Source organism: Puma concolor, chromosome C2, assembly GCF_028749965.1.
Source record: "Puma concolor isolate L17-30 chromosome C2, mPumCon1.1.hap2, whole genome shotgun sequence".
Classification (NCBI taxonomy): Eukaryota; Metazoa; Chordata; class Mammalia; order Carnivora; family Felidae; genus Puma; species Puma concolor.
This window is the reverse complement of record NC_141675.1, coordinates 50,126,740-50,139,763: the sequence shown is the minus strand read 5'-3', so window position 1 is coordinate 50,139,763 and position 13,024 is coordinate 50,126,740. Positions and strand designations below refer to the sequence as shown.

The window sequence follows — 13,024 nt, the reverse complement described above, 5'->3', positions numbered from 1 at the left end:
ATATTTTGATTTTTGGCTATAGCGTTCTTCACTGTTGTTAGCAATTTGGAGAATACATGAGCTCCTCAAACAGTTTTCACATAATGGCTGGCTAGAAAATTTGGCCTTGGTGTTTCTGAACTTGGTCCAAGTAGTTCACTCAAATTTCATTGCAAAGAAACCTCCCACCATTTGATAGAGAACTGACACTTTACTCTTATCCCTTCCAATCTGTGTACTTCAAAGGCTCTCGGCTGCAGGGACAAAGTATGCATTTTTTTTTTTTTTTTTTGAAGTAACATTTCATTTAGGCCTCGCCTCCTGCCGCCTGCCCTTCTTTGGCCCCTAGTGGAGTTGGATTGAGGGGTGGGAATGAGAAGAATAAGTCTTACCTATCACGAGTAACACAGCCCTAGGCTCTTTCCATAGGAAGCTGAGTGTCAGGGATGGAACACTGCTGGACAGAGGATATGGACTGGACAGCGGATTTGGTGTCAGAGGACATAGGTTTGCAACCTGTTGTTTCCTATTAACTTCTTTGAACTCATACTTCATGGTCCATGATTCATAGGGCTATTCTAAGTGTCAGGTTTTTTTTAATGTTTATTTTTGAGAGAGAGAGAGAGAGAAAGAGAGCACAAGTTGGGGAGAGGGACAGAGAGAGGGAGACACAAGGATCTGAAGCAGGCTCCAGGCTCTGAACTGTCAGCACAGAGCCGGATGCGTGGCTTGAACTCACGAACTGGGAGATGGTGCCCTGAACTGAAGTCAGACGCTTAACTGACTGAGCAACCCAGGAGCCCCAGTGTCAGTTTTTTAAAAAAAAGAGGATACAAATGGAAATATGGTATAAACCATAAAGGGATTTGCAAATAATATCCTGTTAAGAAAGAATGGGAGGAATGGGAGTAGGAACGTCAGTTTTGACGGAAGAGGGGTGTCAAAGGAGAACGGGCTGTAGTAGCAGCGGTTGCAGTAGGTAAAGAGGTAGAGGAGGCAGTCAGCATGTAGCAGACCAATCCCTCTACTTAAGGAAAACGAAGCGCAACAACGGGGAACGAGCTAGAGAGTGTTACGGTAAGCGAAATAAGCTAAGCGAGTAAGTCAAAGAGAAGACAAATACCATATGATTTCACACATATGTGGAATTTAAGAAACAAAACAAATGATCAGAGAACAAAAGAGACAAAAAAACAGACTCTTAACTGTAGAGACTCTTAACTACAGAGAACAAACAGATGGTTACCAGAGGGGAGGAGGTTGGGGGATGGGTGAAATAGGTGATGGGGATGACGAGTACACTTATCTTTTTTAATAAATATATTTATTTTGGGGAGAGCACAAGCAGGGGAGGGGCAAAGAGAGGGAGACAGAGGATCTGAAGCAGGTTCTGCACTGACAGGCTAACAGCGGCGAGCCCGATGTGGGGCTCAAACTCACAAACCGCAAGATCATGACCTGAGCTGAAGTTGGACGCTTAACAGACAGCCACCCAGGAGCGCCAAGAGTATACTTCTCTTGGGGCGCCTGGGTGGCTCAGTCGGTTAAGTGTCGGACTTTGGCTCAGGTCATGATCTCACGGTCTGTGAGTTCGAGCCCCACGTCGGGCTCTGTGCTGACCGCTCAGAGCCTGGAGCCTGTTCCAGATTCTGTGTCTCCCTCTCTCTCCGCCCCTCCCCCATTCATGCTCTGTCTCTCTCTCTCTCTCAAAAATAAATAAACGTTAAAAAAAAATTAAAAAAAAAACCCGAAGTTACAAAACCCTTGACTTAAAAAAAAAAAAAAGAGTATACTTCTCTTGATGAGCCCTGAGTAATATATGAAATTGTTCAATCACTATATTGTACACCCATAGCAAATTTAACATTGTATGTTAACTGTACTGGAGTTAAAAAAATTATATATGTATGTGTAAGTGTGTGTGTGTGTGTGTATGAATGTATGTATAGTGTTCCCTCCACCCTGCAAAGTTCTCTCTCAAAGATTTTCTGTCTTTTGATTCCTTTAGCACAATGTTAGAACTCTGGTTTCCATGTATAAACTTGAATAATTTATCTTTTATTAAGCCATTCAAATGACTTGAATAGATTTGTAGTGTTTCATAAAACTCATGTTAAAGCACTGATATGGGTTTGCCACACATTTAAAAAATGCTGAGGTTTGGGGTGGGGCACCTGGGTAGCTCAGTCAGTTAAGCCTTAGGACTCTTGATTTCCGCTCAGGTCATGATCTCACAGTTCATGAGTTTGAGCCCTGCATAGGGTTCTGTGCTGACAGTGAGGAGCCTGCTTGGGATAGTCTCTCTCCCTCTCTCTCAAAATAAATAAACTAAAGAAAAAAAGAAGAATGATTAAAACAAGACAACCAAGAAAAACCACTAAGGGAATTCTAAAGCTAAAGAGAAAGTTTCAGGTTTTGCTGTGCTTCATACACCTTCAAAGGGTGTGAGGGGATCCTTTGCTACCAGAACAAAGGACTTAAATGCAGTGTTACCTCTAAGGAAATCCCAAGAAAATACAGAATTCTATTGTGAAACTCAGGACCAGTTAAAAACAACTTGCCCAAGGTCTCCCCTGAGTCATTGTTAGAGATGAAACTAGACTAGAGAGCTCATAACTGCCAGGTGGATTGTCTTTACATTTTGCTTTGCTGACAAGTTTCACCCGTCAAGACCCTTTGGCTGCAAGTGATAGCTCAACTCCATGTGGCTTAAACAAAACTAAACAAAAAAGGGAATGTACTGGCTCATTTAACTAAAAAGTGGGGGGATGGATCCAATAGGACTTAGTTTCTTTCCATTCTTCTGGGTTGGATTATGCAGATTGTACCTTTGTAGGGACAAGATGGCTGCCAGGAACTTTAGGTTTTGAGGGCTCACAACTTTAAGTCTAACAGAAAAGTTTCTTTTCTCCAACAGGTCAAACAGAAATCTATGCCTGACTCTCGGTGGTCTGAAAAGATGTGCACCTCCTGTACTGTGGCCTGGAGGGTGCAGGTCTCTGATTTGACAGGCCTAAACCACATGCCCACCTGGGTCAGGGGATAAGCTGACATGAGCTAAGTCTATGGACATAAAGGAGTTTCCTAGAGGAAAGCCAGAGGAAGGAGGGTTGGGTACGACAACCAGCAGATGCCTGCCACTCTGGAGCTTTTCCTGAGGGGACTTTAGTTCAGTTAAGTACTTGTTTGTATGAAGGATTTCTTTTTAATTTGGAGGGTGCTAAAAGCAATCCCCCTCCCCCCTTTTTTAAATTTAAAGTCTAGTCAGTTAACGTATAGTGCAATATTGGTTTCAGGAGTAGAATTCACTGATTCATCACTTACAACACCCAGTGCTCATCACAACACCTGCCTTCCTTACTTGGTACCCATCACCCATCTAGCCCATCCCCTACCCACCTCCCTCCATCAACCCTCAGTTTGTTCCCTATGGTTGAATCTCTTGTGGTTTGTTTCATCTCTTCTCTCCCCTCCTCCCTTCCCATGTGTTCATCTGTTTTGTTTCTTAAATTCCACATATGAGTGAAATCATATGGTATTTGTCTTTCTACAATTGACTTATTTAGCTTAGCCTAATACATTCTAGCTCCATCCATGTCATTGCATGGCAAGATTCCATTCTTTTTTTTTTTTTTACATTTATTTATTTTTGAGAGAGAGCATGAGCAGGGGAGGGGCATAGAGAGGGAGACACAGAATCCAAAGCAGGCTGTAGGCTCTGAGCTGTCAGCACAGAGCCTGATGTGGGGCTTGAACCCATGAGCTGTGAGATCATGACTTGAACTGAAGTTGCACACTTAACTGACTGAGCCACCCAGGTGCCCCAAGATTTCATTCTTTTTGATGGCTGAGTAATATTCCAGTGTATAGTAAAACCTTGGATTATGAGTAACTTCTGCGGGTGTTCCACAAGATGAGCAAACATTTCTTTAAAAATTTTTTTTTAACGTTTATTTATTATTGAAAGACAGAGAGAGGCAGAGCGTGAGCAGGGGAGGGGCAGAGAGAGAGGGAGACACAGAATCTGAAACAGGCTCCAGACTCTGAGCTGTCAGCACAGAGCCTGGCACTGGGCTCGAACTCATAAACCACGAGATCATGACCTGAGCTGAGATCATGACCTGAGCCGAAGTCAATGCTTAACCGACTGAGCCACCGTGCGCCCCGATGAGCAAACATTTCTAATAAATTTTAACTCAATAAACGAGTGATGTCTTGCAATACAATTTGTATGTGACGCTGGATGTCACATGATCACAACTGAGCCAATGGTTCTTAAAATTTACTTTGATATAGAAGTGCTTTGAATTACAGGCATGTTTCCGGAATGAATTATGCTCAAAAAACCAAGGTTTATATATTTTTATATTTACCATATCTAAAAGCATTTTTAAACATCTTTGCTTTTTACTGAAAATACTTCCTGCTTTTCTTAAAGGTATCAATCCTAGGGGCACCTGGGTGGCTCAGTCGGTTGAGTGTCAGACTTCGGCTCAGGTCATGAACTCGCCGTTTGTAAGTTCGAGCCCTGTGCTGACAGCTCAGAGCCTGGAGCCTGCTTCTGACTCTGTGTCTCCCTCTCTCTCTGCCCCCACCCCTGCTTGCACTCGGTGTCTCTCTCTGTGTCTCAGAAATAAACAGTAAACAAAATTAAAAAAAAAAAAGGTGTCATGCTAGAATTTCTGTTTTCTTTGTTGGTGGTGTCCTGCTATAGTTTTCTGATTGTCCTATAGTTTGACATTGGCAGTTTTAGTCATGAACCTACAGATGAAACGGCAAAAATGAATAAATGTAGAAGGATGATAAAAGATACTAATCATAAAGCAAACTTAGGAGTATTTAAACTTTGTGGATGTTTATCGGTGCCTCTGATACATGCATCCTCTCTGCATGCTTGTATGGCTTCTTTCATTTCTTACGGCTGCCTTATTTCTTATTGAGTTTTTGGAACGTGGGGGTCTTTGAGTGGAGTTGATTACAACTTCTTTCTCAAGTTACATTTATCTTGTAGAAATATATTTATTGATATGGCTAGAGTAAGTTACTAAGTAAGAAAAGTAGACTACAAAACAGTAGGATCTGATTTGTGTTTTAAAAAAAGAAAATAGGCCACAGTGTCCATGGCAGCTGTCTCTGGGTGGTGAGTGATATCACTATGTATGTTTTTTGAGCTTTTCTATGTGTTTAAAGCTCTAAAAATGGATAAAAACAGTTAAAGATAAATGCATTTATACAGCATTTCCTATAACTTTACCATCCACTAAAAAAAAATTATTAACCTTATTCTGGAGGCAGAATCTGAAGCCAGTTTTAATAACAGTTACTTCCCTATACAATGTTTCTTAGTCATTGTAAGTTATTAATTTTGTGAATCATTGCAAGGATTGGGGATCTGTATGTTCTATTAAAGAGTTCTAAATGTAACATATACATTCCATAAACCTCTTAGGAGGTGGAGTGAGCATTTTGTAAGTCCCAAAAGAAAGTTGAATCAGTTTTTAAAAAAAAAAAATTTTTTTAATGTTTATTTATTTTTGAGACAGAGAGAGACAGAGCATGAACAGGGGAGGGTCAGAGAGAGAGGGAGACACAGAATCTGAAACAGGCTCCGGGCTCCAAGCTGTCAGCACAGAGCCCGATGCAGGGCTTGAACCCACGGACCACGAGATCATGACCTGGGCTGAAGTCGGACGCTCAACTGACTGAGCCACCCAGGCGCCCCAAGTTGAATCAGTTTTTAAACATCTTTTGCTTTTGTTTGAAAATCGACCAATTTCAAATTGAGTACATGGTGCAGTGAAGTACATCTCTGATGTAATCTAAATTGTTTTTTTTTGAAAAATCAATGAAAGTATATTTTAGTAGATATTTTCACATATCGTGTTCACAAAAATGGGACCATGAAACACTCAAGAGATCCTTGCTTTGAGACTCCTGAGGCTGGGTTTCCTGCCAGCTTTATCTAACAGCTATGCTATTCTGCAAATTATTCATCCTTTCTGGGCCTCAGATTTTTTTTCTGGCTTCAACATGAGAGGTTTATCTTAGCTGATTTCTAAGGTTTGTTTCAGTTGCTTCCCCTTGGTGAGCACTTGCTTCCCCTTGGTGAGCACTAGGTCCTGGGATCTTTTAAATCTGATCTAAACCAAGATTGAGTTTGTTGCACAACTCTCTCTTTCTCTGCCCCAGCCCTACTAACTCCATTATCTCCATCTCCATCATCTCTAGATTTTGAAATCATTTGCTCTGATTCTAGAGGCCAGAGTGAGCCCTTTCTTCCTTCAGTCTTCAACAAGTAGGAATCCAGGAAATGGGGCATATAAGGAAGGCATCGTTAATGTTTTTTTTTTTTAAATTTTTTTTCAACGTTTTTATTTATTTATGGGACAGACAGAGACAGAGCATGAACGGGGGAGGGGCAGAGAGAGAGGGAGACACAGAATCGGAAACAGGCTCCAGGCTCCGAGCCATTAGCCCAGAGCCTGACGCGGGGCTCGAACTCACGGACCGTGAGATCGTGACCTGGCTGAAGTCGGACGCTTAACCGACTGCGCCACCCAGGCGCCCCCTCGTTAATGTTTACTAAGGGCCTGCAGTGTGCATTGCCCGGGTCGGGCACCCAGAGGCAGCTTACAATCTTCTATCCTTCAGCAGCAAGCAGATGCCAGGAGAGGTAAGATGTGTAAGTAATTAACCAAAGTAAGGAGGCTTATAGCCTGGAAGCCATAGGGTTCAATTACTTAGACGTTTGTGCTCTAGCTCAACCGTATATATTCTCTGAGCCTCTTCTTCCTAAAAACACCCACCCAGAAGAGTTTCTTCAAGGAGGAGAGATAATATACGTGAAGAATGATTTTTAGCTTTGGATGCACTTTGAAATCACCTGTGGAGGGACACCTAAGTCCCACCCCTAGAGATTCTGATATAATTGGTCTAGGGTGTGGCCTGGGATCTGGGATTCTAAGGTTTCCCAAGAGATTGATTCTAATGTGTAGTCAAGGTTGAGACCCCATGATGTCAATAAAGCCTTATCACAGGAACTGTGATAAGGTACTCAATAACTGGTACTTAGTAACTGGTGCAGCCACTCTGGAAAACAGTGTGGAGTTTCCTCAAAAATTTAAAAGCAGCATTACCCTACAGCCCAGCAATTGCACTACTAGGAAGTTATCCAAAGGATACAGCAGTGCTGATTCGAAGGGGCACATGCACCCCAATGTTTATAGCAGAGCTATCAACAATAACCAAATTATGGAAAGAGCCCAAATGTCCATCAACTGATGAATGGATAAAGAAGATGTGGTAGATATATACCATGGAATACTACTCGGTGATGAAAAGGAATGAAATCTTGCCATCTGCAACAACATGGAATGAACTGGAGGGTATTATGCTAAATTAAATAAGCCAGTCAGAAAAAGACAGATATCATGATTTCACTCATATGTGGAATTTGAGAAACTGAACAGACAACAATAGGGGAAGGGGAGGGAAGTGACGGCAAAATAAGATAAAAACAGAGAAGGAGGCAAACCATAAGAGACTCTTAAATACAGAGAACAAACTGAGGGTTGATGGGGGTGGGGAAAACGGGTGATGGGCATTGAGGAGGGCACTTGTTGGGATGAACACTGGGTGGTATATGTAAGTGAGGAATCACTGGAATCTACTCCTGAAGCCAAGACTATACTATGTTAGCTAACTTGAAAATTAAAAAAAAAATTTTTTTGGTACGTAGTAGGTACTCAATAACTGGTAGCTAGGATTATGGCAGTTCAGTGCCTGAGAGAGTTTCAGGTAAATTGGAGGGGGAGGTCCTGGGGGGTATTTCAGGAAGGCAGTGGTTTTTTTAACCAGCCCTTAAAGAAAAGGGCAATGGTTATAGTGCGAGTAAAAAGATCAAGTTGGAAAGGTGGGTCCGTAGAGGACTGGTGATCAAATATCTGCATTACATACATCTGTGGGAATTTGTCTTTCTGTCCTCAAAGAGTTGAAGGTCTCAGTCCTCACTGAATGTATCTGAGGATGTTACCTATATTCATTTTATATTGCTGTATGATAAATTACCCAAATCTTAGTGTCTTAAGGCAACAATAATTATTAGCTTTCATTGTTATTGTGGGTCAGAAATATAGATGAGGTACAGAGGAGATGGCTTGTCTCTGTACCTCTGTCTCTGGGGCTTCATCTAGAATACTTGAAGGCTGGGGTTAGAATGGTCAATAGATTCATTGATGTTGGCTGTTGGCTGAGGGCCTAGCTGGTGCTGTCAGTTGGAACACTCATATCTGGGCTTCCTTACAACATGGTGCCTTGGTTCTCAGGGTGAACATTCTGAGAGCCAAGGCAGAAGCTGTATCCTTTTTATGATGTAGTTTTGGAACCAATTACACAGCATCAATTACAGCTGAGTTTGCTAGAAATGAATCACTGAATGCAGGCCGTATTCAAAGGAAGGCGAATTAGATTCTACCATTTGAAGAGAGGGAGAAATGTACAAGAATTTATAGGACATATTTAAAAACCACCAAAAAATTAATTTAAAAAAATAAAAAAATTTTAAACCACTGCATTACATAACAGTCTAGTTCTTTATAGCCTGTTATGGCTAGAATCTTGGGTTTGGAATCTGAAGATATGATTTCAAATCCCACCGCCACCTTTGCCTAGCAGCATGGGTGAACCACTTATGCTAACACCCTCTTCTTTCCTTCTTTCATCTGGTTAAGAGGACGCCAAGTGAGAGTCAGGTATATGCATGTGTTTTGCTAACTATATACAAATGCACATTGTTCTTTCACCTTCAGATGCCTCTAAACTTCCTTGGATTGAGAATGAATAGGGCAAAAGAATGACACAGGAAACCACAAAATCAAGTGAGTAAGGAAAAATGAGCATCAATACAGACAGGGTTCTCTTTAATTCCATGTACCTCAAAATATTTCTAATATGAATAAACAATACATTTTTTTAAGAAAATGGGTACTACTGATAATCCCAAAAGTTATTTCCAGTTCTTTCAAAATGGTATTATTAAAATATAGATGTCTTTGGGGGCACCTGGGTGGCTTAGTTGGTTAAGCATCTGACTCTTGATTTAGGCTCAGGTCATGATCTCACTGTTCATGGGTTCGAGCCCTGCATCAGGCTCTGTGCTGATGGTGCAGAGTTTGCTTAGGATCCTGTCTCTCCCCCTCTCTCTTTGTCCCTCCCCTGTTTGTGCTCTCTCTCTCAAAATAAATAAATAAATTTAAATAAAATTTCATGTATGTATTGTATATATACATACATATGTAAATACATAGGAAAAGAACTGGAATGATACACACCAAACAAAGGTGTTCATTCCAAGAGAGAGATGTGGAATGAGGGAAGCGGGGTTTTTTTAATTTTGAAAAATTTTTGATGAATTCGTGTTGACATTAAAAAATTAATAAATGTATACAAACACATTATTTATATAACTAAAGTATTTATTTAATGCTTATTTTGAGAGAGTGAGCATGTGAGTAGAGGAGGGGCAAAGAGAGAGCAAGAGAGAATCCCAAGCAGGCTCCACACTATCAGCACAGAGCCCGATGTGGGCTCTCACACAAATCGTGAGATCATGACCTGAGCTGAAATCAAAAGTCAGATGGTTAACCAACTGTGCTACCCAGGCACCCCTAAAAATAGTTTTGTTTTTTTTTTATTTTTTTTTATTTTTGGGACAGAGAGAGACAGAGCATGAACGGGGGAGGGGCAGAGGGAGAGGGAGACACAGAATCGGAAACAGGCTCCAGGCTCTGAGCCATGAGCCCAGAGCCCGACGCGGGGCTCGAACTCACGGACCGCGAGATCGTGACCTGGCTGAAGTCGGACGCTTAACCGACTGCGCCACCCAGGCGCCCCCTAAAAATAGTTTTTAAGAGGAGAGCTCTTTGTAGTATTCACTTGGATTGGAGGAGGACATTGTCTCCAATAATCAGTTGTTTTCTGTCATATTTTACAATGGGATCCACAGGTGGTTTTAACTTGGAGTGGTGGGACTCATCTTCAGCCTGAGGGAGTAGGGGCGGCAGGCAGCCAGACTTAGCCAGGTGGGGATAAGGCAGGAAGTAGGCGTTGAGGCATGGAGCCAGAAGAAAGGTAGGATAGGTAGGAGTCAGATAAGATTGCTGTTAGAGAGGGTTAAGAATGGGCCTTTGAGCCAAGGAGAAGTTTTAGGGACTTTCACCAGTTGTTCCATTGATGAATAGACAAAGCTCTGATGATTTATTTTTTTCACTGGGTGGCTGACTTCATCCTGGAGTATCTTTACAAAACTCTAGATTGTTCTACTAGGACAGATAACAAATTGTTTCCCACCTGTGGGTTTTCCTTCATGCCAGCCCTGCTTGGTGTTGCCTGGCCTTATTCCGTGACCAGAAAAGAAGCTGGAATTCTGAAAAGTTGCTTTAGCCAAATCCTGTGAACAAAGGGGGCCTTGTTCAGGGTTATGCACATCAGCTTTTGGAGGAGTTTAATTCATCAGCTCAAATCTCTGCTTTTCAAGCCCTTGCTCTAGTTAGCATTGTGTTTCTCTGTGGAGGGGAAAGCCTCACGTGGGGGCAGGCAACACTGCTTGTTCACCCTGCTTGAGGCCTGCGCCCAGCTCTACTTACACCAATAAGTTCAGTGTGGGTTGATCCAGACCTTAATGGTACTGAATGGACCACCAGTGAATCCAAAAGGAGGCAGGCTTTGTTACTGTGTTTAGCTTATCCATTGCTCCATGGACACTGTTAATTTCTAAGATTTCTGTGGATTGATTGCATAGTCTACCAGAGTGGTACTGACACCAAATTCACCAACTGGTAATGACAGTCACCCTCCTGTTACCTCCCTCCTGCAGATGAAATTTCCTGAGACATTACCAGCATTGGCTGGGTTGAGTCCTGGTCAAATATGGGCAAGGCCTAGAGCCCATAAACTAGTCCTGAAACTTATTCCCGAATGGTAGATTTATTTTCCCTTGAGACAGCAATAACTTTGCGCCCTGAAAAGTGCTATTTGAAAAAGCTACCGTTTTCGTGCATTAAATGATGTTCTACCCTCTGGGAAGGCTTGTGGGAAATTTCTCAGGACGTACGGGACTCTGCTTCCATGTGTGGAGAAGTTGTGTGCTGCATGGGTTGCCTCATAATGCTGGGTAACTGATGCATTGTGTTACCGGGGTGAGCGTGTGGCTGCCATTTTCTTCATTTTTGTCTCATTCTGTTTCCCTTGACAGCAATTTGGTTTTGATGCTGTGCCAGAAATCTTCTGACAATGAGCTACTGGAACTTGGAGAAAAGAAACTGTGTGCAGTACCGCAGGCATTTTCTGGTGGACAACAGTGTGTTTCACGGTGAGCTGCCTTTTATGTTTATGGAGTTGGATCTTTTATTTTGTTTCCGACAGCACTTTTATTCTAGCACTCTGGATGCAAATATGGCGTCATTGTTGGGTTGAATCAAGAGCTTGAGTTAACTTGTTGATGGATGATTTGCCTGAGAAGCCCCAGTGGACTTACTCCCTACAGGTGTAAGCAATGTGCCCATCTCAATAACCATAATGCTGTTATCATTTTTTTCTTTACACATTAGTTTATATCAGTGCCTTTCCTCTTTTATGCTGCCAACTCCAGTAATACCTCTTTCTGATGTTTGAAATTCTGGGAGGCTAGACACATAGTAAGTGTTCAGTTAACATATGTGGATCACCAGTCCGTGCTCCTTACCAGCGTGGTGTGTGTCACACTCTCAGGCCACCTATAAAAATAGAACAGAGCCATTCACAGCACTTGCCTATGAGGATCAGGATTACTGCAGCCACAAATCAGAGAGTAATCAATATTAGTCATTTTCCTGGCAAACTAAGATGAATTGCCTTTACCCTGCTGGTGCGTTTGTTTTGTGATATATAGTCAGGGATAAGCTCTGTCAATCCTGCTATCAGGATACCCTTGAGGGAAATTTATTTAAGAGTCAAAGATTTCCATGTTGCCAGTATTTTGGGAGTAATCTTCATCAAAAGCCAGGGGCATCGTAGAGGGTAGAGAGAAATTTCCCAGGGATCAGAATGCTGTTTGTATAACATCCTGTAATCTAGGCTGCCTTCAACTTACCAAGTTTAGTTTTTCTTCCCCTACTTGATGACAGACTTATGCTTTTTTATTGCTTTCAGTTTAAGATAAACTTAGCTTACTTACTTCAGAGGTTATTAAAGTACTTCGGAGGTTACAATGCTTGTTTCACATTTATTATGCTACCTTACTATAGGACTTTACGAGGTAAGTAGTACTTTATCTTACATGTCAAGAAAGAGATGAAATGACTGGCCCAAGTTGATCTAGTTAATTATTAGCAAGGTCAGAAGTAAAATTCCTGCCTCCACCTTTCCAGACCGGCTCTCCTGGCCTTGCAGTGGTGAATGCAGGGCCCTTAGCAAAGGAGACAGAGGAGCTGTGACCTTATACCGTGACTGGGACACTGAGTTCTGCTTTGTTTTTCTGTGACCTTCATCTAAGGGTTCTGTTCACTGCTTCAGCATTTGCTGTGGGGTATTTTCTGTCACAATTTTCTTACTGGTAATAAAAAAAAAAAAGAATAAATATGATAACTGAAGCAACACAACAGAAGAACTAGCTTTATTTTTTCAAGTTTTATTTTGTGCCCGATTAGACAAAGTTTAGAGTTAAATGCCGCCAGATAGTATTTTAGAATGCCTTTGTCCAGAGATCTCAAAGGCTATAACAATTTAAAACAATTTTCTATGTATTTTTATAGTTGTATTACCACTTCGTGTATTACTGTATTGCAGATACTTACTGAGGGCTTGATGAACATGGTCATACTTAATTCTTCGGACAACTTTGTAATAATTATTATTCATCCCATTTTATAACTAGGAAACAGGCTTGGGGAAAATTGTGAAGTGGTGATCTTTCAAACTCTGATCTTTCTAACTCCAAAACACCATTATTTCTTTTCTTCCAGGCTGCAGTCTCCATTTCAGTAGAGAAATTAGCACTCAGACGCTTAAG

The 13,024-nt window shown here is 41.7% G+C and overlaps 1 protein-coding gene across 7 annotated transcripts in view; it reads left to right on the top strand.

The window, feature by feature from the left end:
* The window catches only part of PLCH1 (phospholipase C eta 1), a 221,855-nt gene that overhangs the window by 21,742 nt on the left and 187,089 nt on the right, over positions 1–13,024 (top strand). For all 7 annotated transcript variants that reach the window (XM_086674568.1, XM_086674570.1, XM_086674569.1 and 4 more), the window contains exon 2: positions 11,231–11,347. In XM_086674568.1, the coding sequence (XP_086530694.1) occupies positions 11,269–11,347 (79 nt within the window). In that variant the 5' untranslated portion in view covers positions 11,231–11,268. The remainder of the gene's footprint in view (positions 1–11,230; positions 11,348–13,024) is intronic.